The following is a 27,500-nucleotide window of genomic DNA, read 5'->3' as shown; positions in this document are numbered from 1 at the left end:
AGGATGGCATATGATTACCTTGTAATACGAGAATAATGTATTCGTGCTGAAGAGGTTAATTCAGCAGCAAAAATGACCTTTAATCACAGGAGCAAGCAACATTCATGCACATTTAAAGCTGAAATGTGTATTGGATCATGGATCGTAGTTTTAGAAGAATCTAATGTTCTATTGAAATATAATTCTTAGTTGTCCCTGAATCACATGACTATACATTGACCCTGAAACCATCGCTGATGTTCTAGTCACTAGCCCTTCCTTGACCACGAGAAATTATACATGCGAACACAGCTGATATGGCCTTACCCTTGCAAACGCCGAGAACATGAAACTCCATTACCATGCCTTTCTTTAGCAATCTCAAGATATATAGGAGAGAAATAATCCCCAAAGTACTCCATTACCATGCCTTTCTTTAGCAATCTCAAGATATATATATACATACCTCTATCCAAGATTGCATCCTTTACATGTTGTACCTTTCCTTAATGTTTGCTTGCGCAAAGATATTATACATACAAATGTACGCTGTGGTATCCATTGCATCCAATTCTACAAGTTGTTCAAGTGCATGTCTTCCGAGGTTTACATTTCCCCAATTATGACTAGCACCCATCACGGATAGCCACATCGTGCTATCTGGATGACATGGTATCTCTGTCATTATTGTTAGTGCATTACACAACTGGCCTGCTCGACCAATTAGATCAACCATACATGCATGGTGATTTATACTTGGAGACATGCCATAGTGTTTAATCATGAGTTCAAGGTATCTATGGCCCTTATCCACATAGCCGGCATGACTACATGCATTAAGAATGCTCACAAATGTGATAAGGTCGGGTTTCTGACCATCCTCATTAATCATTCTCTCAAAAGTAAAAATAGCATTTTCAATGTCTCCGAGCTGAGAATATCCTGAAATTAGAGCACTCCATGTGACATTGTTTCGTATCGGAAGCATGTCAAAAACTTCTTTTGCTTTTGCAAGAGAACCACATTTAGAATAAACATCCACCAATGTAGTACCGATGAAGAGATCTCTTTGCAATAATCCCTTCCTTGCAACCTCTACATGTATTTTCTCTGCTATATTCATCGACCCCATATTGCCACATGCTTTTAAGATGCAAGAAATTGTCAGCGTGCTCGGAGAAACACCTTCAAGTTCCATATATTCAAGACACTTCAATGCTTCATGATGATGATGTTGTAGAACAAATCCAAAAATGAGTTCATTCCATATTATCGTACTCCGAATTACAAGTGTTTCAAACACTTCCCATGCTTTCACAAGGGAACCACATTTGGCATACATACGTATCAACATACTCCCAATGAGCACATTGTTTTCCAAACTACCATTCATCATAATCTCATCATGCATTTTACTCACATTTTCTATTGCATCACATGATTCCAATGTGCATGCAAACGTAACCGCATTTGGATGGACACCCTCTTCTCGCATTAGGTGAAGACACTTCAATGCTTCCTTAGCATACTTATATTGAGCATATCCCATGATGAGTGCACTCCATGTCACTACATTCCTATCCGGAAGCATATCAAACACCTTCTGAGCTTTTGCAATCATTCCGCATTTAGCATACATGCCGACCAAGGCACTCCCAAGAAAAAGATCAGTGTCCAAAAATGTACTTTTACCAATGCTTGCATGTATTCGGATGCCCTTTGTATTATCTCCTATGCTTCCACATGCTTTTAAGGCGGACACATATGTTTTCATATTAGGCGATATGCTTTCTACTTTCATCCTCTCTAAGTTTCCTAATGCTTCATGTCCTCGCCCATGTTCCGCATATCCTGACAGCAGTGCAGTCCATGTAGCTATATTTCTAATTAAAATTAGGTCAAAGATTTCTCGTGCTTTATTCAAAAATCCCCATTTTGCATAAAGGTCCACCAAAGCACTAGTAAGAAACAGATCGTTTTCTAATAGTCCCTTTCGAGAAATTTCGGCATATATTTCATCACACTTATCTATAGCTCCGATGATTCCACATGCTTTTAAAACACATGAAAATGTAATAGAATTTGGGGCAAACCCTTTGATTTGCATCTCTTCAAAGCAGTTAATTGCTTCTTCATCATGATCATTCATGGCATATCCTCCAATAAGCACCGTCCAGGTCACCACATTCCGAACCAAAAGTTCATCGAACACTTCTTGGGCTTTGGTTAAATTACCAGTTTTGGCATACATCTCAATAAGCGCATTGCCAAGATAACAATTTGTTCTCAATAATCCTTTTCGACATACTTCAGCATGTATTTCAACACCTTTCCCTATGGCCTCAATGTTACTACAAGCTTTCAACATGCAACTAAATGTAACTTCATTCGGAGAGACACCTGCCATTTTCATCTCTTCAAAGTAGCAGAGCGCATCGAGAAAACATTCTTTCCGGAGATATCCAGAAATGAGCACATTCCGAGCAACGACATTATGAACCGGAAGAACATTCAGAAGATCACGCGCATCAGTAAAAGAATCACATTTCACATACATATCAATTAATGCAACACTGACAAAAGGATCGGAATTCAATAAACCGACCGAAACGATTTCATCATGGATTTCAGAACCCTTTTCTCGATCTTTCAATTGAGCACAAGCCTTCAACAAGCCAACATAAGTATGGGAAGATAGGAATAAGTCACATTTTTGTCTGATGGTGCGATGAAGTGTAAGAGATTTTCTAAGCTCTCCTAATCGAATGAATCCATTGATAAGAGCATTACATATGGAGATGCAATTACTCTGTTCCATAGAAACGCCATCAAGGACAAGTTGAGCAAGACAGAGGTTCCCAGTGTCAATGATCCTTGAGACGAGGTAGTGAGCGAGGGATGGAGGTGAACCATATTTAGAGAAGCAGGTCTTGTGGTGAGAATAGCAGCAACATATATTTCGTGTCTTGTGTTTAGAAGAAGTAAAGGAAAGAAGGATGATGTGCTCATGCTGCTGCAGGCTTTGGAGGCAGGGCCGGGGCAGCATAAGCTTTTAAGAGTTAAAGAGTTGGATGATGATGATGATGATGATGATGAACATATTACATTACATACATAATAATATGTACATATATGTGTAATGTAATATTAGCCTTTGGATTCATAGAATGTCTAACATACATATACATAGGGGTAGGTTAATATGTACATATATGTGTAATGTAATATTAGCCTTTGGATTCATAGAATGTCTAACATACATATACATAGGGGTAGGTTAATATGTACATATATGTGTAATGTAATATTAGCCTTTGGATTCATAGAATGTCTAACATACATATACATAGGGGTAGGTTTGTCCCCCTTCCCATTGATTGATTCATTGATTGACGCCACGAAGCATTAGTTACAATCTTCGCTCCATCTCTCTTGTACATACATACATACATACATACATACATACATACATACATACATACATGCCCAAACAAAATGAGAGAATACAAAATACATTGTTGTCTCAACTTTGATTGATAGTGAGGATCTTATGACTCGTGGAGCCCAATTACCACCAACACTGTCTAACGCTACCTTCAATGATGGGGAGGGTACAAAGCATTCACTTCTTGAGAGAAAACCCACTTACCGATGCCTAGAGTTGCAGTATCACAATTGCACATGTAAGGATGTACGTGTCTACCATCCTTCCCAATCCTCTAAACTGGAAACCCATGCCATCTAAAATGTGTTGATTTTTTTGGAAATTCGCTTGCCACAAGCAACCCACTCACTATTACCCGCCAAAGAAACACGTTCATGCATAATGGAAACGAGATTTTCATCGCACTTGCAACAATATCAGTGCTCGATCCTTTATTCAACATCCAAGGTATACATAAAGTAATTATCTGTGGTATGGAACACCGATGCTATTTTATGTTCGTCACATGCTCTTCACTCAGGGGTTGTTGGTATGGTTAAACACCCTTAATCTTTTACTCTTTGCTCGTCACTAGCTTGATCTGTAATATTTACTCTCTAAAATTCGAACATTTGTAAGTGTGTCTAACATAAGGTGTGTATGACAATTTTCTTCTTTACTTGAGGGAGATCTAGAACACAAGCTTTCCCACTATAGTACAATAGATAGTTAGAAATATCAAAGGTCGTCTTTTAGGGTATGGTGATTTTAATGAAATCTTGACCATATTCAACTTTCATCCAATATCTTCTGAAGAAATATTCAACAAAGTTTTTCCATCAAAGTTAATAAAAAAGATGAATTTTTAATTTAGTGAAGCTAAGCATGTTAACTTCATGAATACAACTAATTGTTGGGAGGCGCCGACAAGTCGGACCGAGAGCCGACAATCGAGGATAAGGAGTAGCCGACTGGTCGGGTCGAGAGCCGACAATCGATGACAAGGAAGAGTCAACATGGAGAGTCTACAATATAGTGAGTGATCCAAGTCAAGGATATGACCGACTAGTCGGGCCGACTGTAGAGTCGATGACAAGGCAGACTAGTTGGGCCGACAGTCGACACATGAGTCGGCTAGTCGAATCGATTGGTCGACTAGTCGGCTGATTAACTGCTATTACTATTAGTACAATTGTAAAGAATCGGATATGGATTCTTTTGAAGCGGAATAGGTGTGAACTGTTCGTGTGAGAGAGAGAGAGAGAGAGAGAAGGAATACGCAAGGTAAAAGTATATTGACAAAGGAGAAAGACTCAACATTTTACAAGGTGGGAGGAGGGTGCTTTATGTAGTCACCCTCTCTCTTCATTAACTACAAGGCTCATGGAGCATGGGGAATGTGAAAACTCATAAGTTATGTGTCATAGAATATGATTCTATGACTCATACTAAATGCTAGAATACAAAGTGGTGACATAATGGTGACTCTTGACCGTTGGAGTGTCTCTTCACTCTCAAGGTGAGTTCACACACTAGACCAAGTTGAGCTTGATTCTCAACAATAATAATAGGAATGAAAGTAGTAGAGGCTACGTTTGTAAATAGCCCATTCTGTGTATAAGTATAAATACACTTAGGGCAATACTTTAATGATGTAGAAGCAGTGTGTGAGAAGGAACGACGCCACAACTGAGTGAGCTTAGACGTCAAGAGCCCTATGTGGTTGTTACACTCTGTGTTGAGAGAGCGTTGTAATCTTGTTGTCTTGTATATCCACTGTATAGTGAGGATCTATTCCCCCCTGTGGTTTTCCCCGTTTAGGGTTTCCACGTAAAACTGTGTACCTTGTTCATTTTGCTATTTTCTGTTCCAAGTTCTGTATTTTCTGCACATCTTTCTCTCGAATATTCGATTCGAACCCATCACTAATAACATTGACAATTGTATTCATTTAACACGTTGCTTAAAGGTCTTTCAAGCTCTGGTATGCCCCCTAGTGGAATTGATCATGGATATTTGGCTCATGATTATCAGTTGCCTATGAGGGGAGTTGGACGAGGTTTGTGGCCACTCTAACGACGTGGTCACTGCGTGCTTATGCTTTTGGCAGAAATGGACGAACACACCGATGGTGACGCAAGGATGAAACACCTTGAGGTGGAACTACCAAGACCCATGCTGGTTGTTTCCTACTCACCTCCCACCCTCCCTCCGTTGAAGGCCAGAGGATTAGACTTGTGCTGGTCGGTGATGATTGCCACTAGTTTATAGCTCTAAATACCTACTTACATTAAGTAGAAAGTAAGATAGGATATTTGTGTAGTTCCATATTCTTGAACTCAATCGGGGGGTGATTCCTCGATTTATATACTTGTACAGTCTTTTTGTAAACAACTCTCATAACTAATGGGAAAGTAGCTCCTTTTTTGAAAAACAAACTGTGTTCATTTAACCTTTGTGATAAAAAATGGAAAAAGCAAAGTCTTGGATGAGATTTCTGATAATAAGTTATCTTTTTTTAACATGTTTGCTTAGAAATGCTTGTCTCACAATTTTTGCAGGTTAAAACAACCATGAGTGTAATCTTCATCTAAAGTACGACCATATATGCGAATATCATTGAATAAAACAATGAAAAAAATGATTGAGTTGATCTCAAAAAAGTGTCATTCATTCATCGTTGACAATGGCCTGTGCATTAATTAATTTGTTACAAGCATGTTGACCGAGCAAGCTCAACATGGGCCGGAGTGGTTGGACAAGCAGGTAGGCCAGACCTGAATCGATCAGTTTGGCTAGGCCCACTTAGGTTGATAAGCCTAAGCTCCGGACTTAATGCCGGATCGGCTGAAGAAGCCGGATACCGTTGTCATGAAGATTTCCGGTTACGGTGAGAAAACCGGGAGGGACAAATAAAATGGGGATGTGCAACATTACACATGCACTTGTAAATTTGTGTAATAAGAATAAGTAAACAAAATGTAATGGGAAGGGTAATAATCTAAGGTGCTAAAGGTGCACCACGAAGTTCGTAGAGGCATAAATGTGATGTGCACTTTGTAGAGTAGAATGAGTAGTGGGCATTGAGAGTGAATGTGATAGGAGAGAGAGAGTTAAGGCCCACCGATTTAAGATCAAGGGAGATATTCCCCATTAAATGAAAGGGGATTTGACTCCCTCTTGTAATGTGCTCACCCCTTACTACTATAAAAGGGAGTGAGGCGTCACTTGTGAAGGGGTTGCCTATTTTTGAGTGTGAAAGGTATACCACATAGTTCAAGGGTTCTTCTTCTTCCCATTTCGGTTTAGGGTTAGGGTTTCGCTTAGGGTTTCCTTATTCATCTTCTTTACTTTACTTATCCGGTTAGGGTTTCTTGTAGTCGTTGGGTTTTCACCTATGCCGCCATGGTTGTATTCGTTTGTGTTTTCTTAATATAGCTTATTGAGTATTTTGCCTCCATCCATCTCTTGTTCAATCTTCATATCATATTCATTCTCCTCTCCTCTTGAGCTAAGCTTCCGTTTCGTGTCTTATTCCTTCTCCTCAACTACCTAGTTCAAGACCCTTGTGGTCCCGCCTCGGATCCTACACGCGCTCGTGGAATATCGCGACACCGTATCTAGATGACAGACCAGATGACAGAACGACTGTGGAAGCCAATCCGCAACGTCACACGTGTCGAAGTAGACCTATTTTATTAAATAGGTCGAACATAGGCAATCAATGTCAGATGCTCTTTTAAGAGCACTGAAGTACATGTTAGTACTTCATCACAAGCCTAACAAATGGGCATGTATATATAAAGTGCACTTAAGCACTATGTAAAATACTGAGCATTTTCTGTAAAATGAATTTCATTGTCTGCTCTTACTTAGTCTCTCTCTCTTCTTACTACTTTGTATTCTGTGTTAACGAATTGTTCTGTTTAGTTTTCGGATAACCGACTAACTGTTAGTTCATAAGTGTCCACATGTAATCTTTTACATGGTATCAGAGCATGAGTGTTGAAAAGAATCCTCTGCAGTCGTCCAGACACAAGTCTTCAACAAGGCTCCGGAAAAGAAAGAACAGAAAGATGAACAGAGGAATGGGTGGTGCTCTTCTAACAGAAAAGGTGGACAGAAGCAACGATGAGTCTTGGGAATACAAGATGCTCCAGTACCTGCTCAGGCATGGCTACTAGTGTTACATCCAGGGAGAAAACAAAGTAGTGTTGTAATTGGCACACAAGGAATTTCCAGTTTGGGAACAAGGCGCAAGTAGAGTCTTGTACTGCCTTGCATCCTGTGTGCATGATCAGATGTTGGGCTATATTCAGGATGCAAAAACGCCAAAGGAGGCATGGGAAAATCAGAAGAAATTTTTTGCCGCAAGTACCACGACCTGGAAGTTGGAGCTTCACCAAGACCTCAATAATATCAGGCAGAAGGATATGTCGGTAACCAACTACACCACTAAGATCAAGGATGTTTGTAATGCCCTGGGGGTCCATCAATGTGTCGGTTGACGAGGAAGAGATGGTATAGATCTGCCTTGGTGGTCTAGCTCCGAGTTACAGGCCGATCCGGATAGCGATTTGCATGAGGGAGAAACCGTCGTCGTTCTTCGACTTGCAATCGATGCTTATGGTCGAAGAGAACCAAGCTAGTGCATCAAGGGGCACATAGTCGGACAACCAAATGCTATACACGGAGGTAGATAGGCCTCGTGGTCGTGGAGAACACGGTGGATCGGCATGCAATGGTGGTGGCCAACTAGAGCAAAACTGGAAGCACAGAGGAAGTGCCGACAACAATGGAGCCTCCACAATCAGGGGGAGTTAGGGTGGTGATGGAGGCAGGCAAAACAAATCCACCAAGTACTGGTACTGTGGCCGGAAGAGTCACAAGAAAAGTGAGTGCTGGAAGAATAAGGCCAACTCCGATAAAACCGAGTCGAGCATAACGTTGGGAAACTGACAACGATCGCACTTCGCTGAAGGCTCGAATCAAGCCAGAACGGGTCCTGCATTTGAAATGAAGCATAAGGTCAACTTTAAGAAGACAAGCACATCGAAACTGATCGAGGTGTGGTATGTCAATTCTAGAGCATCGAATCACGTGACGAGCCACGAAGGGTGGTTTTCATACCTTGAGAAACCAGAATAGTGAGGATTCGTTTAAACCGGTGACGACTCCACACATCCCATTGCGCATGTCGGAGACGTCCCCTTGAGCCATGTCGACTAGAAGGGGGGGCTGATGAATGTCCTACACGTTCCGACAATCACCAAGAATTTGTTGTTGGTCGGACAAATTGTCGACCAAGGAATGCAGGTTCGGTGAACACCCACCTTGGCTGCTTCATTGTAAAAGAAGGAGAAGGAGAAATCATCACACAAGGGGACGGGAAGGGAGGATGTTCATCCTTGACACAAATGACGTCGGCTCCCTAATGTTCACCAAAGGACAAAAAGTCGAATCGGATATTGACTTGTGGCATAAGCGGATTGATCAGCCAATTATCAAAGGCTTCAGGAATTGCAAGCGAAACAAATTGTGTTTGGCCTACCGAAATTCAATGGCTGGAAGGCCCAAGTTTGTGAAGCCTATTAACTAGAGAAGCAACATCGTGTCCTTTCCCCAATGAACAAAATTGGAGCCGTAAAAAGCTCGATCTAATATACTCGGATGTGTGGGGACCAACACAAAATGTGAGTATAGGTAGGAGTCGATACTTCGTCTCCTTCATCGACGACTATAACCGACACACCTGGATCTATCTCATAGAGAGGAAGAGTGATGACTTCGGCTATTTCTAGAACTTGATAAGTTTAGTGGAAAGGGAAACAGAGAGAAAGATCAAGTGTCTGTGGTCGGATGGTGGAAAAGAATACTTTTCCAGCCAATTCAATTATTAACTGCAACAGATGGGAATTTGACGCGAATTTAGCGGCAGATATACGCTAGAGCATAATGGCGTAACCGAAAGAAAGAATCGGTCAATTATGGAAGCAACTCGGGAAATGATAGAAGAGAAGAGCATGCCCAAATCAGAGAAGTGTATCTTGGTCGGCTACTCTCATCAAAAGAAGGGGTACAAATGCTACAACCCCCGGACGAAGCAAGTTCGAGTAAGCCGCGACGTTGTCTTTGATGAATTGACATCCTGGTATTCTCTACCATTTCTGAAACCCCACGCCGTGCCGATTACTTAGAATGCGGTTAGTGAGGCTATGATGATGGTTGAAGAAGAAGAAATCGACACTTCAAATGAGAGTCTGGTTTCATTTCTACTAACTGGGCCGAATGAAGAACTGACCCGGAACGGCCAATCAGATGAAGAGCCGGCGAGCAGTGAAGACTTGGCCGTGTAGTCCCCGCGCCATAAACCGAGGAGACGGTATACGCGCAAGGAGAAGGGGAAGATGAAGTTGCCAGAGTAGGGCACAAACAGAGGTGCAGAGAATCTGACACTAACTAGGGTGAAAAGGAGCCTGAAGAGTTGAGGTCAGATGCGGCCAAAAGGGCCCTGAAATCGGCGAATGAGAAGCTACGCAGATCGACTCGCCACAAGCACCCGGTGATCCGGTATGGATACAATGAGTACATGGCACATCACTATGTGTACACGTGGAAAGTGGTAGAAGTCCATGAGCCGAAGAGCTACATGGAGGCATCACAGGATGCCAAATGGTGATCGGCCATGGAGGAGGAAATGCGGGCACTAGATGCCAACAAGACATGAGACTTGGTTGACCCTCCCGAACACTACAAGCTGATTAGGGTGCAATTGGGTGTACAAATTAAAGTACAACGCCGACGGCTTGGTCAACCGATATAAGGCCCGATTGGTGGCTAAGGGATATTGGTAGACCCATGGCATCGATTACAACGAGACTTCGCACTAGTTGCGAAGATGATGACAATCGTGTGGTGCTAGCGATTAAAGTCCCAATTGTCCGACGCATTTGAGATGAAGGATTTGGGGAACCTTTACTACTTCCTCGGGATCGAAGTGATCCATACCCCAAAAGGCATACTGATTAGTCAATGACATTACGTATTGAGTATGCTCTTTAAGTTCAACATGAAGGATTGTAAATCCGTCACAACTCCTCTTGATTGAAACTTGAAGCTTCGCCATGACTCAGGAGCGGCCTGCGATGCAAAACGGTTCCGACAAATTGTGGGAAGCCTCATCTACTTAACCATCACCCGACTCGATCTTAGCTATCAGGTCCGGATGATAGTTAGTTTATGTAGAGGCCGACATTCGAACACCTTCAGTGCACACACCGGTTACTCAGATATGTGAGCGACACGAAGGATCGTGAACTGCTATATCACCACGTCATAGCCGAACAACTGGTCGACTGTCAGGAACAGTACTAAGACAGAGAAGGAATTAGTAATAAAAGAAGTATTAGTACTAAGAGAGGTGAAGAACTCTCGAGAGAAGGAAAGAGTGAGTGAAAGGGAGGGAGAGAGAGAGAGTGATGATAAGAAAAGATATATATTATGTGAAGAAAATGTATAGTAGCTAGGAGGCTTAAGACTGGCGTTGAACCGATTTGGTTCGAAATAATGCCTTGTTCTAAGGAATACTCCTGAAGTTTCTAGAATGTTCCAGAGAAATCTGGAATATACATCAATTTTCTATAATAAAACATAAATGAAAATAATATTTTACGTATTACAACGTATAGTCTAATGGTCAAGAGCTCGACCCATGTAGCATAAGGTCATGGGTTCGAGTCTTGCCATATCATGACACTATCCCCCCTTTAAAACGACGAGTGTAACAAGTCGTTTTGGATTGAGGACCCGGTTTGTCTGGATATTGACGATGGAAGTCTTCAAGAATAGCTCGAGCATTGGTGACATTCTCTATCGGTTCCCAAGTACGCTTGTTGGGACTATATCCTAGCCAATCGACTAGATAGTAGAGCTTGTTGCGAACAAGCTTGGAATCAAGGATGGCGGCAACCTCGTACTCAGGTCCATCTTCAAGCTCGATTGGGGGTGGAGGCTGTGTAATACGTCCTGGGATGGTGCTCTCTTGATAGGGTTCGAGGAGAGAACTATGAAACACCGGATGTATCCGAAGTTGTGGAGGTAGATCAAGACAAAAAGCGACATCATTAATCTTTCCTATAATACGGAAAGGACCTAATCACCGATAATCCAACTTCTCGCATGGGCGAGTGTTCTTGAAGTGTCGTCGGAGTAGCCATACCCGATCTCCAATGTTAAAACTAGATGGGAGTCGATGAGGATCCGCATAAACCTTGTGTGTTTGTTGAGCTTGTTGGAGGTGAGTAGATACATCCGCTTGTATCTTGCGTAACTTCTCCAAACGATCTTCTGCGCAAGGATTTGTGGACACCTCTAGGGTTTCAAGTACACACCACCGGGGGTGACATCCCGTATAAGCATAAAATGGCGTAACTTTAGTGGATGCGTGGATAGAGTTGTTATAGGCAAATTCGGTGAAGTGGAGAATATCTGCCCAGTCATCCTGATGATAGCTGAGAAAGCACTGCAGATACTGCTCCAGCGTTTGATTGGTTCGTTCGGCTTGGCCATCGGTTTGGGGGTGGTAGCCGGAGGAGAGGTTACAAGTGACCTTGAGCATGTTAAAAAGGTGCTTCTAGAATTTTAACACGAACTGGGGTCCACGGTCGTTGATGATACTATCGGGAAGTCCATGATGCCGACATACTTCACGCATGACAATTTCAGCAGTGTCTTCACTGGAGATCTCCTTAGTACATGGCAAGAAATGAGCCATCTTTGTATATCGATTGACCACTGTTAGAATCGCATTGAACCCCTTAGAGACTGGAAGATCTGTGATGAAGTCTAGAGCAATGGATTGCCACGGCTTGCTTGGAATTGGTAATGGTTCTAATAAACCATATGGATGATGCCTTGGCATTTTCGCTCTGCAGCATGTATCACAAGTCCGAACAAAATCCTCGACAAATTGTCGCATACAGGGCCACCAGAATGATCGTTGTACTAAATGTAATGTTTTAGTACTACCAAAATGCCCAACTGTATATGTGTCATGACAGTTTTGTACTACTTGAAGGCGGCAAGAACCATTAGGAACATACAAAAGTTCTTTATAGAAGAGTAATCCATCATGGTATTTGAATTGCCAATAGTCTGTACCTGGTGGTTGCGACTGTGAACACGACGTGCGAGAGGGATCAATTTGTGCTAGTATAGCTTGGGCAAACGCATCTGTCTTCAAGTCTTCGCGTATGGTATCGATAACGCGGGAATCCATGGGCATGTCAAAGATCTGTGTTGCTTGTAGTCGTGCCAGTCCCAAGATGACTTGTTTTTGGTTATCGAAAGCTGGCTCGCCGGGACGGGGTGCTAGATACGAACGCCGTGATAATGCATCTGCCTTCCCTTGGTGCTTCCCCGGACGATATGTAATTTTGAATTCGAAACGCGGGAGGAAGTGGGCCCACCGAGCTTGACGTCGATTCAACACACGAGCATCCTGAAAGTAGGCAAGGTTCTTGTGGTCACTAAATACAGTGACCGAATGAGAGGATCCCTCCAAAAAATGCCTCCATTGCATAAAAGAATCCACTATTGCCAATAGCTCCTTATCATGAATTTCGTAGTTGATTTTGGCAGTGTCAAACTTGCGTGAGTGAAAAGCCACAGGATGTAGCTTCTCATCATTCCCCTGTTGTGATAGAATGCTCCCCAATGCAAAATCCGATGCGTCAACTTCGATAATGAATGGTTTTTCCGGATCGACATGAGCTAGAATTGGAGCCGATGTAAATGCCTTTTTGAGACTCTCAAAAGCCATGTCCGTTTCTTCAGACTAGATGAACGGTTGTCCCTTCCTGGTAAGTTGTGTGAGAGGTAGAACGATCTTTGAGTAATCTTGTATGAACTTCCGGTAAAAATTGGCAAAGCCTAGGAAGCATTGCACATCCCGCATCGAACGCGGAGTCTGCCATTCTACCACCGTTTTGACCTTAGCTGGGTCCACGAAGATGCCTTCTGACGAAATGATGTACCCGAGAAATTCCACTTGGTTGCACCCGAAACTACATTTTTCCAGCTTTGCATACAGACCATGTTCTCGAAGTCGTTTTAGTACTAATAGTACATGAGAATCATGTTCTTCTTGGGTCTTTGAATAAACCAGTAGATCATCCAAATAGATGATCAAACAATGAGGCCGAATGGCATGACCGTATACTCAAAGTGCCCATATCTGGTGCGAAACGCGGTCTTCCATTCGTCTCCTGGTCGGATTCGTATGAGGTCCCGTAAGTCGATCTTCGTGAAGAACCTGGCACCATTGATCTGTTCTAAAAGACTTGAGATAAGGGGAAGAGCATACCTATTCCTGATTGTAACCTTATTCAGGCCACAATAATCTACAACGAGACGAAATGATCCATCCTTTTTCTTGACGAAGAAAATGGGCGCGCCAGCTGGAGATTTCGAATGCCGAATGAAACCATTTTCCAAATTCTCCTCTATATAGGCCTGAAGGACTTCCAGCTCGGTTGGTGACAAATTGTAGATCGGTCCCCATGGCGGCTCTTTTCCCGGTTGTAAATCGATGGGGCAATCGTACAGTCGATGATGAGGAAGTCTGTTGGCTTGTACTTTATCGAACACATCGACGTAATGACGATACTTCTGTTGGGAGACAGGTCCCTCCGGATGGGAAAGGAGAAGAACAGTGCTGATGAACAAACTTGGCCGAGGCCGAAATCGTATGACGAGTACCCGGCCACGAAGAGCCGGATGGTGCAAACCCGGTGAAGACCGGATGAGGAGTATCCGGCTACAGAGAGCCGGATGGTGCAGACCCAGTGAAGACCGGATGAGGAGTACCCGGCTACGGAGAGCCGGATGGTGCAGACCCGGTGAAGACCGGATGAGGAGTACCCGGCTACGGAGAGCCGGATGGTGCAGACCCGGTGAGGAATGCTCATCGGATGAAGAGACATATTCGTAAATATGTTTCTGAGAGTCGATGGAGGCTATATTTGTAAATAGCCGAAAAGTCATATTATTATAAATATGACTTAGGGCAAACTTTTAGATTACTGTTGTTATTGTTACTGTTGTTGGTGCAAGAAAAGAGAGAGCGCGTAACAGTGTACAGAGCATGTGGTTTAGAAAATCCACTAAGCCCACCACTACTTAATCACATAATTAGGTACTAATTAACCCGTAGTTAATTACTTAATTCTTAACATGGTATCAGAGCATGTGGTTTAGAAAATCCACTAAGCCCACCCAACTCTGTGATTGTCTGTTCAAGACGCCGACGAAAAATCCGGCTATCTGCTACCATAGTGCCGCTACGTAGCATGTGTACGTGATCGAAGGAAGAAAAACCAAAGAAGAAAAAGAATACATGACACTAATCAACATGAACACACAAATGGGTAGCTCGCACCCTAGTGAAAAGCTAAACTGGAGCAATTATTCATCTTAGTAGTACAAGATGAACCAATACCTAGTCAGCCAAGGGTATTGGAGCTACATCAGCAACACACTCGAAAACAAACCCGACATCACAAACACCAACTACCCAACATGGGAGCAAGAAGCGAATGGGGTAATGTATTTTCTTGGCAACATGTGTCCATGACCACATGCTTAGGCACATTCGAGACGCCAAGGCACCTAAAGAGGCGTGGGAGAACTTGAAGAAGATGTTCGCTGCCAACATGATCACACGAAAGGTTCAACTCCGACAAGAGTTGAACAACATTCGGCAAACAGATATGTCCATGTGGGACTACACTGCCAAGATCGAGAGCATTTGCGACTCACTTGGTTCCATCAACATAAACGTCGACGAAGACGAGATGGTTCAAGTATACTTGGGCGCCCTCACACAACGATTTGATTCGTTGAGGACTATAATCTTGGCAAGGGAAAACCCTCCTTCTTTCTTCAACCTTCAATCAATTCATTGGTTGAAGAGAACCACGTTCGAACCAAAAGCAAGACGTCGGAAGGACAAATGTGCTTCTCGAATTCGGATGGTGGCCAAGGACGAGGTCGATTCAAAGGTAACTCAAACCTTCAACCACAAGACGGAAGCCATCGACGAACCTTCGGATAAAGGGAGAGCTTCCATGCCGAACAAGGTTGGTAAACGAAGCCCACTATGTTCAACTATTGTGGCAAAATCGGCCACCGTGAAGAGGAGTGTTGAAAGAAGAGAAGTGAGTCAGCTTGGACAAGCCGACAACTCACAAACTACGTCACCAACTCTTAATACAACGACTACGGTGGACTATTCATAATGAGAGATAGAGCGAACTCTATGTCAACCTCCAATTCCACAAGCACCTGCAACTTGGAAGACGTGTGGTTCGTCGACTCCGGTGCGTCACACCAAGAGTGGTTTCGTAACTTATGAATACCGGATCGACCAGGCTTCATAGAGACGGGAGACGACACCACACATCCCATTCAGCACATCAGCAATGTCCCATTCAGGAAAGAAGACGAACAAACTTGCATCAAGAATGTTTCGTATGTTACCACAATAACAAAGAATTTGGTCTCGATCGGCCAAATCGTGGAGCAAGGTATGCAAGTTCGTTTCAACAACGAAGGATGCTTCATTGAGAAAGATGGCCGACTCATAACTAAAGGACAGAGACACGACCGAATATTCATTCTTGTAAAAACGAAGGTGCGGAAGCGTTAGACAACTGGCTTGTTCGGATAGCAACAAAGAGAGAGAGAGAGAGAGATTTACACATAGAAGGTACGGGAGAGATAGAGAAAGAGCAGAACAACTTAAATCTATTATCAACAACTTTGTACATAGAATGTGCGCAGCTCGACCTCCTCGATCGGCTTGTCTGCTCAACAGGCCCAAATGAGCTCCCTCGTTACTTTGACTTTGGTGCTTCCTGATTCGTCGATTCCTTCGTGTTGGTGTCAAATTTCGCTTCCTTCTCCTCCTCTTGGCCTTGAATTGATCCAGTTCTTCCGAATCCGCCCGTTGAATCGAATCGGTTGTCTCCAATTCATTCCAGCTCTTGTCTGAATCGGTCGCTCCCGATTTATCTTCCGGTTCCAGGCCCTTCCCCACATCGGACCATATCCGGGTCTTGGCCTTCTTCTTCCTGTCTCTCCCTTTGTCAATTCTTCCCTCACCGGTGCAATCGGCAGTTTCTTTGCCTTTGCCCGTTCCAATGTCTTTGCCCGTTCTCCCCCTCGAGTGTGGCACGTTGAGATGCTGAACACCAAGCATTTCGGTGAAGTGCTGCAACTTGTCCGATCCGAGCGGTTTGGTGAAGATGTCGGCAACTGGCCGATTCGTATGAACATACCGAAGTTCGACTTCACCGCTCAAGCCACGCTCATGCACGAAGTGGTAATGCACTTCTATGTGCTTTGTGCGAGCATGGAATACGGGGTTCTTGGCGAGCTGCATGCTGCTTATGTTGTCTCAGTAGATCAGGATCGGGGTCAACACCTCGATCCGTAGGTCTTGCAACAGTCGCTGAAGCCAAATGGCTTCACAGGTGGCAACGGTAGTGCCGCGGTATTCAGCCTCAGTGCTCGAAAGGGCCACTGTTGGTTGCCTTTTGCTACTCCACGTAACAGCCACGCTACCAAGGGAAAACATATAGCCGGAGGTGGATTAGCGATCTGATGCATCGCCGGCCCAGTCGGCATCGGTGTAGCCGACTAGCTCTTCGATTATACCATGCTAGTATAACAGGCCCCTGTCCTTCGTGCCGCTCACATATTGCAAAATTTGATGCGCGTAAAGGAGGTGCTCCACGGTCGACTTCTACATATATTGGTTGATCATGGCTACCAGATAACTGATGTCGGGTCGGATGATTGTCAAATATATAAGGCTTCCGACGATTTGTCGGAACCGCTTCTCATCGCAGGCTGGTTCGGAGTCAGGACAGAGCTTCTGGTTCCGGTCAAGGGGTGTGCAGATTGGTCGGCATTCTGTCATGCCGAACTTGTACAACATATTCAACACATAGTGTCTTTGTGAGAGCAATATGCCATTGGGGGTGCGGATCACCTCGATCCCAAGGAAATAGTGAAGGTCCCCCAGGTCCTTCATCTCAAATACATCCGACAACTGGGACTTGACTTGACTGATTTCATCGAGTCCGGGTCCAGTGATGACTAGATCATCAACATACAGCAAGATGCAAACCGGACCGTCCGGACCTTGCCGGATGAACAACAAAGAGTCGGACTTGGAGGCCGCAAAGCCCATCTTATGCAACCGGTGCGTGATCTTTGCAGTCCAAGCTCGGGGGGCTTGCTTCAGGCCATAAAGTGACTTCTTCAGCCGGCATACCGCCGACTTGTTCATCTCCGATTGGAAACCGGGGGGTTGGGTCATAAAGACCTCTTCTTCAAGATCTCCTTGAAGAAATGCATTCTTCACGTCCATCTAGTGAAGATGCCACCCCCTTGCCGCAGCAACTGCCGGCACCACACCAATCGTCGTCATCTTCACTACCGAAGCGAAGGTCTCATCGTAGTCGATTCCGTAGGTCTGCGCGTATCCCTTCGCCACTAACCGGGCCTTGTACCGGTTAACCGAACCATCGGCATTGTACTTTACCTTGTACACCCACTGACATCTGATTGGTTTATAGTGTCGGGGAGGGTCAACTAGGTCTCATGTGTCGTTGGCATCAAGTGCCCACATTTCTTCCTCCATAGCGGCACGCCAAATTGCGTCCTTTGCCGCTTTTGTGTAGCTCTCCGGCTCATGCACTTCTGCCACCTTGGTCATATACGCGTAGTGATGCGCCATGTACTCATTGTACGCGTACCGCTTCACAGGGTTCTTCTGGCGGGAAGACCAGAGTAACTTCTCGTTACCCGGTTTGACGCCATTCTTGGCCGGTTCGGTCTTTGTTGCCGAAGATCCGCCTTCTTCTTTTTCGGAGTCGGATCCGCTCCTCTCCGACTCACCATTGCCGGTCTTGTGCTCCGACATCTTCCTCTTCCCCTTTTCCTTGCGCGTGAACAGTCTCCTCAGTTCCTTGCGCGGGGGAAAGCATTAGACAACTGGCTTGTCCGGATAGGAACAGAGAGAGAGAGCGAGAGATTTACACACAGAAGGTATGCGGGAGAGAAAGAGAAAGAGCTGAACAACTTAAATCTATTATCAACAACTCTGTACATAGAACGTGCTCAACAACACTTTATACAAGGCCTAAGAGGACGGATAGAAGTACAATGTACTTCAATGCTCACACGAGCGTCTGACACTGACTACGAGACATTAACTACCTAGTAGTCTAGGCTGCTACTAGGCTTCCGGTTACTGCTTGATCCGGCTAACCGGCTCCCTAGCTCACCGGCTCATTTGCTCACCAGTTCACCAATCCGGCTCATCCTTCCGGATGCCGATCCGGTTCAGGCTTATTTAGCCTATCCGGATCCAGTTGAGCTTGCTGCTCAACAATTCTCGATTCGAACAAGGTGAAATCAGCCATGTTTGCCAAAGGTCTCAAAACCCAGACAAGCATAGAGTTGTGGCACAAGAGAATCGGTAACATAAACCTTCAATGGTTTTGAGCGATGCAATCAAAGGGAGTCCTCATCAGACTCCCAGCCTTCGAGTCGAAACGAGTTGACCGAGTGTGCGAAGTGCAGAGTCGAGTCAGCTCGGCAAACATCGACTCCCATTTCCGAAGGAGAGCTACATAAGCAAAGGCCTCCTCGACGTCATACGTTCAGATGTATGGGGACTGGCTCAAACGTCGACGATCGGCGGATGCCGATACTACGTCACCTTCATCGACGACTATTCCCGCTACACGTGGATCTTTCCGATGAAGAAGAAGAGCAAAGTTCTCTCCCACTTCGAAAAGCTCAAGGGACAAGTCGAAAAAGAAACCGGTCGGCACATTCGATGCCTACGATCGAAAGGAAGAAAGGAGTACTTCTCCGACGAATTCATCTCCTACCTCCAAGGTGAAGGCATTCGGAGAGAATTCTCGTGCTGACACACACCCCAACAAAATGGAGTAGCCGAAAGGAAGAATCAGCATATACTCGAGGTTGCACACGCCATGATGCATGAGAAGCACATGCCGAACATTTATTGGGCCGAAGCGGCATCCACGGCTGTCTATCTCATGAATCGATGCACCACAAATGGAGTACATGAGCTAACTCCCTATGAGCTCCTTGTCGGAAGGAAGCCGATCCTATTGCATGTTAAGGTGTTCGGAAGCATTGAAAATGTACGCATCCTGAACAAAAACTGACAGAATCCTGACGTGAAGTCAGAGAAATGTATCCTCGTAGGATACTCGTATGAGAAGAAGGCATACAAGTGCTATAACCCTTCGACCTGAGTGGTTCGGGTGAGTCGAGACGTAGTCTTTGACGAACTAGCATCATGTTATGAGCTCGATTCAACCAAGGAAGAGTTGAACATCAACTGGGAGGACCCTGAGTGGTTTGGGTGAATCGAGATGTAGTCTTTGACGAATCAACATCATGGTATGAGCCCGATTCGGCTCCACCCGACTTGATCGAGGAAGAGTTGAACGTCAATTCGGAGGACGATATTCGACCAAGCCCTTCACCAAAGGACCATCCAAGCTCTATTGAGCAAAGTGGACCACATTGTCATGATGCCACTCACATACGATTTGGGTTTACAAGGATTCAACCCCACAACCTTGTTATATATGTGTCAAATTCTTAGCCACTCTAATGATATATTTATATGTATAAAGAATATTATAAAACATTCTAAAGTATTCTAGAGTACTCTAAGTTCTAGAATGTTCTACAATATTCTAGAGTGCTCTATGGTCTAGAAAGTTCTAGAATATTCTAGCGTACTCTTTATTCTAGGACTTTCTAGAATACCCTATTAGGACTTATAAATATGTATCTAATAATCAGGGATAAACCAAATTGGTTCAACTCCATTTTTTAGTGCCCTTGTTACTTAAGTCGTTGTACAACCCACATAAGGAGCCTGATTGTACTAAGAACGAGCATACTAGCATCACCCATGAGGATAGGGCCATAAAGACCACCCAGGAAGGGGAGCACGGTGGTCTTAAGAATGAGGTGACTATAACCAGCCAGGAGGAGTTCACCATGAGTATTGCTACAACCCACAAACAAGAGCCTAATTGTACTAAGAACGAGCATATTAGCATCACCCATGAGGATAGGGCAATAAATACCACCCTGGAAGGGGAGCACGGTGGTCTAGAGAATGAGATGACTATCACCAGCCAAGAGTTGACCATGAGTACTACTACAACCCACATACAGGAGCAACAACATCTGGAGAACAATATGAGTGATAATTTGACTATCAACGGTACCCCTTTATGGATGTGTGTACAAGCATTAAAGTTGCAGAAAACACAGTTGCTCTCTCAAGCTGGCCACTAGACCAAGATGCCCATATATCCACCCCTGTCTCTGATGCCTTTGATGATGAAGTGACACTTAGTAAGTTGATACCTAAAGGTTTTAAGATGAAGAAGAATGTAAAATCACAGAAGGTTGGCACCAATAACAAGCGCATTACAAGATTGGCGAAATTGTGGAATGGTGCTTGATTGTCTTTCTATTGAGAAGTTTGTACTTGAACTACATCCGAACTATTAGTGATGTCTGTACTTGAACTATTGGTAATACCAAAATACTATCTAAATTGCTAATGTGAATGTTGTATTGAATTCAATTCACTCATCTAGTGTTGTTAGCATCATGTGAAATGCTATATTGCTAATTGTAGAGAATGACAATGTTGACAATTGTCAATTGTCATGCAGCCATGATTGTGTTGATTTCAAATAAGATACTATCTCCATCTGTGTATTAAGGAACATTTGACATTCATATTAGTACTAAACTAAGATGTATGTATCCATCTATTTGAGATACTTTGGGAGACTACTATGTATTAGTGAACATTTGACATTCATATTAGTACTAAATCGACATATGTTATATCCATCTAAGTGAGAAAGGTTGGGAGACTACTATGTACTAGTGAACATTTGACATTCATATTAGTACTAAACTAAGATATATGTATCCATCTAACTGAGATACGTTGGGAGACTAAACTAATATGTATATTGTAATAAGTTTGGGTTGTATTGATACTTGCGATGTATGGTCTCCTTGAGTGCACATTGGCAGAGTTGAATAGAGACTTAACACAATAGGGATTAGAAATAAAAAACTCTATAATTACTAAAAAAATTGACTACTATAATTACAAGAAATACTTACTATTTAGATTGATACTTGTTTTATACTACTGGTATTGATACTTGAATAAGTTTGGGCCATGTTGATGCTACTAAGTATTGATACTTGAATGAAGACTTCACGCAATAAGGATTAGAAACTCTATAATTACCATGAACACTTACAAAACAAGCTCAATAATTACTAGAAACACTTTAGAAGAAAGAAGAAATATATCGATTCACTTGTCAATCATCAAAATTAATAACCGATCTAGATACAATGTACAAGAAGAGGATGTTTTTCAGTTTCCAACTACAATGTTAATAGGACAACTTTCAAGCATTTAATAGAGAGACCTTCCCCAATATGTGCTCATGAACCTCTTGGGGGACCTTGTAGACAATGTTGTATCCCTTAACCTTGTGCTTTCCCTCACCACTTCTTTCAATAATGCCTTCCCTTGCTTGCGCACCACAATGTAGTAGTCTTCTAAATCTTCATTCTGAGGAGATTTGAGCACTGCCAAATGATCTCCAACTTCCAATAAAATTGCCAAGTCTTCACGTTGATTGTAGTATACAATATTGTTTGAATGTGCATCATCTTCAATATCATCTTGTCGTTCAGGCTCAAGCTTCTGCAACTTCTAGGGCTCCACGATTGATAGGTTGATGCATTCATCCCAAGCTTCATCTATACACATGGAACAAAAGCATGATAAAGTACGGAGTAACAATTGTGTTGTGTCCTTGCGGCTAAACCCTAATACACAATGGGTGTTGCACGTGACTTTCACGGTTTTACAACCATATGATTTAGTTCTATCGACCTCATCAGCGCAAACCACTCCACAAAATCATGTGCATTTTGTAACTTTGCACCATTACTATCCAACTGCTCACTTGTAAGAGCATGTTTGATCACAACCCCTGCGCCATCATGCTCTCCTTTTCCATGTCCAGTCCCGAAGCAGTTCCATTGCATACGAATGTTGAATGACGTTTGATCACAAACCCTGTGCCGTCGTGCTCTCCTTTTCCATGTCCAGTCCCAAAGTAGTTCTGTTGCATACGAATGTTGAATAGGGAGAAGTACCTGCTTTTGTATCCCAGGTTTCCAACAAACATTAGTAACAATATTCCGACAGAAACATAACTAGTATTGATGGATTTGTACAAAATTATGTTGAAGCACAATACTATGTTGAAGAACAAGAATACTAACAAGTAAAAGATGATTAGTATAGACTCACGTGAATGGACAATACTATGTTGTCAATCGAGAGTACTATACATCCATTAATACTGATTTAGTACAAATACAAAACAAAGCACAATACAATGTATCCATGGAGAACACTCTACACCGATTAAAAGATAAATAGTACTATGTTGTCAACCAAGAGTACTTAACATCCATTAATACTGATTTAGTACGGATACGGCACAAAGCATAGTACAATGTGTTCATGGAGAGCACTCCACATGTATTAAAAGATAATTAGTACAAACTCTTCAATATTGGACAATACTATGTTGTTGACAACGAGTACTTTACATCCATTAACACTGATTTAGTACATATACAACACACAATACAATACAATGTGTCTATGGAGAACACTCAACATGGATTAAAAGATAATTCGTACAAACTCTTAAGATCAGATAATACTATGTTGTCAATGATGAGTACTTTACATCCTTAAATAAATACCGATTTAGTACAGATACAAAACACAACACAATACAATGTGTCTATGGAGAACACTCTACATGGATTAAAAGATAATAAACACAGATTCACGTGAAAGGATAGTACTATGTGATCAATCAAGAACACTTAACATGGTTACAAACATAATTAGTATGCATGCATCTGTTTGAATAGTCCTGTGTTGTCTATCAAGAGTTTTTTATGTAGCTGAAAACATAAAATAGTATTGATGCAAAAGGGCGGACAGAACTAAGTTGGAGGGGACATGATAGGAGAATACCCACTTGTCTTGTGAGAATACTAAAACAGTTAGTGTGTAGAAAATTAGTACAAACGCAATAGGGAGTACCATATTAAGATGTAAACTTTGAACCCAACAAGTAGTACTGATTCACGTTGTCGTGAAAATCTGTCACAATGTGTGGATCGTGAGGCGGAACCGCTGGGGTTCTAGACTGGAAGGATTTGAAGTTTGTACTAGCTTTAGCGAGAAAGTATTTAAGATAGATTGAGAGGGATTGATATGGAGAAAGAGAGAGATTGAGATAAAGATTAAACACTTAACTTTAGATTTGAGAGGCAATATACATCAACAATAGGATAACAAGTTTCTTATTTTTCCCAAATTTTTCATTAGTTTCTTCTTGCTTGATTCCTCCACTCTTTTATAGATGCCCCCATGCATATGGTGCATGTGAGGGTGCAAGACATGCACGTAATGCATGTTTTCCATGTCATAATCTAAGCTCTCATGTATGAGAATTTATATGTAAAATGATCAAAGTAAAACTTTTGAAGATATGACTTGGCTTAGTGGTAAGCCTATTGACTTCAACTTGGAAGTGTAAGGTTCAAATTCTTACTTGCACCCCTTTGTATACAAATTTGTTTTTACTAGGTTTTTAAGTCTTGTTTTTACAAATGTTTAAGTGCATATTATGTTGGAAAATAAGGAAAAGAATAAAATTGTAAAAATAACAAAAATAAACAGTTATGACTCTTGATATGAAGAGTCACATAAATCTTGTATTAAAACAACACACGCTTCTCTCTAATGAAGAGAGAAGAACAACCAGAATATAGAAAACTCAGAAATCATTCTTCTTTCTCCCTGTCTCTGTTTTTCACATGGTATCAGAGCAAGGTTCCATATACAATTATAGAAAAACAGAGAACAGAATCAACAAATTATTCAAGAATTCTATCTTTTCTCATAGACTTCATAGAGAAACAACCAACAGAATCAATAAATCATTCTGCAGGCCAGAATTCTTATCTTTTAAAGATCTGTACATTCCTGGTTGTTCTGATTTTTCTGTTCAACCATGGCTCAAGCAATTCCTTCATCATCCCAAAACCTCCTGTATAGAAAAACAACAATAAGCAAATTGAACAGCACCAACTACAGAGTCTGGAGCAGCAAAATGACCCTCATATTCAAACAACTAAAATTATGGCCAGTTGTTGAAGGCAAAGAGACACAACCCACAACGTCAGACCCGAACTACGCGGCATGGGAAGAAAAGGATCTAGCAGCAAAGCTAGAAATTATGTCAAATCTGGAGGACCAGCAAGCCGACGCGATCAGAAATTGCTGCACTGCAAACGCCATGTGGATCGACCTGAAAAACGAATTCGAACCAACCACAGACGGAAATCAGGTCATGACTCTAAACTCGTTAGTAATTTTAAAGATGCAAGAGGAAGAGGATATGTGTGCATTCATAAATTCATGGAAACGCAAACTAGATGATTGTCTTACGTCCGGAGTTGAAATAGAGTCCAAATTGCAAAGACTTCTCCTATTAGGTGCACTGCCACCATCATGGAGCACTTTCGTCACCACCCAAAATTTCAACACAAACACAACCCTCATTGACCTCATAAACTGTATAAGACAAGAAGAGGCAATGAAAAAGGCACGTCGACCGGAACAAACACAACACACATTAGCAATGATAGCATACCGTAGCAAACAACCCTCTCAAAATCAAAGAATTGAACACAAGCCCAGATATTACCCAGAAAATTTTAGATCACAAACCGGAGGCCTTCGGTTCTCACAAATTTTCTGCACCATTTGCAAGAAATCTGGACATACAAACAGTCAATGTCGGTTTAGACAAACCAGAATTAAACAACCATATCAGAGATCTAGATCTCGAGTAGAAGCCCACTTAGCTGAAGAAATTTCAGAAGATGAATCATACCAAACTGAAACAAATAAGGAAAAAATTGACGACGGTTATGATGACCTCATGCAAGCATTCCTTGCTGAAGCTTTAACAGCAGGAATCAACACAAAACAGAAATCTGACAACACCTGGTATTTTGATACCGGTGCCACTCATCACATGACAAATAACAAACAATCCATAACAAACTATAACCCCTTACCATCACCAATTCCCGTCGTGTTTGGTAATAATGGTAGGCTAAATGCCTTAGGAAAAGGGGACGTAAACCTCTTTCTGGGAAACAATCAAGTTCTCATAGTAGACAATGTTTATTTTGTCCCTGGAATCACAAAAAATTTATTATCCGTTTGTCAAGCAACAAAAAATGGCACCTCCATTAAGTTCGAAGAAACATATGCTCAAATTAAGCATAGAAACCCGGATGGACAGATAACTAAATACATCTGTAAACATCTAGACGATGGACTCTATCGCAACCCATGCACACCCACAACCATCACTTTAGAAGCACACTATACATCAACAAATGAACAATCTACTTTAACGAATCTGTGGCACCATCGACTCGCACACACTCATCTACAAGCCATAAAAAATATGCAATTTCATAATATGGCACTAGGCCTTCCAAAAGCCCACCTCACAAACTTGAAAATCTGTGAAGGGTGCATTCTTGGAAAAATGCCCCAACATCCTCTTCCGCGCCGACAAACCACAAGTAGTCAACCCCTACAACTCGTCCACAGTGATCTTTGCGGCCCTTTTCCTACAAAATCAATTAGTGGATCAGTATACTTCATAAGCTTTATCGATGACTATAGTAAATTCACCGTTATTACTTTCTTAAAAACAAAAAATCAAGCCCTATCTGCATTCAAAAATTACCTTCACCTCGCTGAAAATCTCACTAACCATAAACTAAAATCCCTACAAACTGATGGTGGAGGGGAATATCACTCAACGGAATTTATAAACTTCTGCAAATCACAAGGAATCCACCATCGGAGGTCTGTTCCTCACACACCACAACAAAACGGCACTGCAGAAAGAAAAAATAGAAGCTTGTTAAATGCTGCTCGCAGCATGCTACATGCCGCAAAACTAGAATCGAAATTCTGGGAAGAAGCTATTGCGACCGCTTGCTATATCCAAAATCGAATCTACCATCACTCCTTAGGCTTCCTCACCCCATTCGAACTCTGGTATGGATATAAACCACACCTCCAAAATCTGAAAATATTCGGTTGTCCTGCATTTGCTCACATACCAGACACCAAAAGAAAGAAACTTGACACAAAAGCCAAGAAAGCAATCTTCGTCGGCTATGGCGACGCCCATGGTTACAAAGCCTATCGCCTATATAACCCTGATACAAACACATTTTTTTTCAGTAGAAGTGTCCTATTTGATGAAGATAACATTCTTCAACAACATAAGAGTCCCAACAATTACTTAACAAACACAGAAACAGATAAACACCATCAAGGTAATGTCACCTCCTGGCCAATACAACTTGACGAACACTCTCTACATGATCCGCATCACGGCTTCTCTAGTATAGCCGCCACACCATCCTCAATTTCTCTCAGCCTGACAGCACCCTCACATCATCATTCTTCTGATGATGAATATGACTCCACGTTTTTGGACACCCAAACAAACTCATCACATGATGCACAATCGTCCTCCTTCTGTGAAGACAATAATAATGTGAACAAAAATCAGAAATTTACCTCGGCAAAGCGACCTGTCCGAAACTCTCCATCACAACAGGCCAAGAAAGATGATCATATCCGACTAACTCCATCCTCTGCACGCTTGCTTAACCCTCGCCCACAGTCGCCCCTGCCTGAAAATGATGAGGCTTCATCCTCTACTACCTACAGAACCAGGTCTTCTGACGAGGATGGAAAAGACAGTCACGGCCTCGTGCGACCGACACAGATAGA

The 27,500-nt window shown here is 42.6% G+C and overlaps 1 protein-coding gene across 1 annotated transcript; it reads right to left on the bottom strand.

Annotated features, from left to right (window-relative positions):
- Nucleotides 1-466: 466 nt before the first annotated feature.
- Nucleotides 467-2,797, bottom strand: LOC147849885 (pentatricopeptide repeat-containing protein At2g03380, mitochondrial-like). The gene has a single exon (XM_087337272.1). The coding sequence runs from the start codon at nt 2,795-2,797 to the stop codon at nt 467-469; it is 2,331 nt and encodes a 776-aa protein (XP_087193398.1).
- Nucleotides 2,798-27,500: the final 24,703 nt, after the last annotated feature.

This window comes from Azolla caroliniana, unplaced genomic scaffold (assembly GCF_043228905.1).
Source record: "Azolla caroliniana isolate FFs.n. ecotype wild unplaced genomic scaffold, voAzoCaro1.0.p SCAF_22, whole genome shotgun sequence".
Classification (NCBI taxonomy): domain Eukaryota; kingdom Viridiplantae; phylum Streptophyta; class Polypodiopsida; order Salviniales; family Salviniaceae; genus Azolla; species Azolla caroliniana.
The sequence above is the reverse complement of the archived record's forward strand: the minus strand, read 5'-3'. Positions and strand labels throughout refer to the sequence as shown.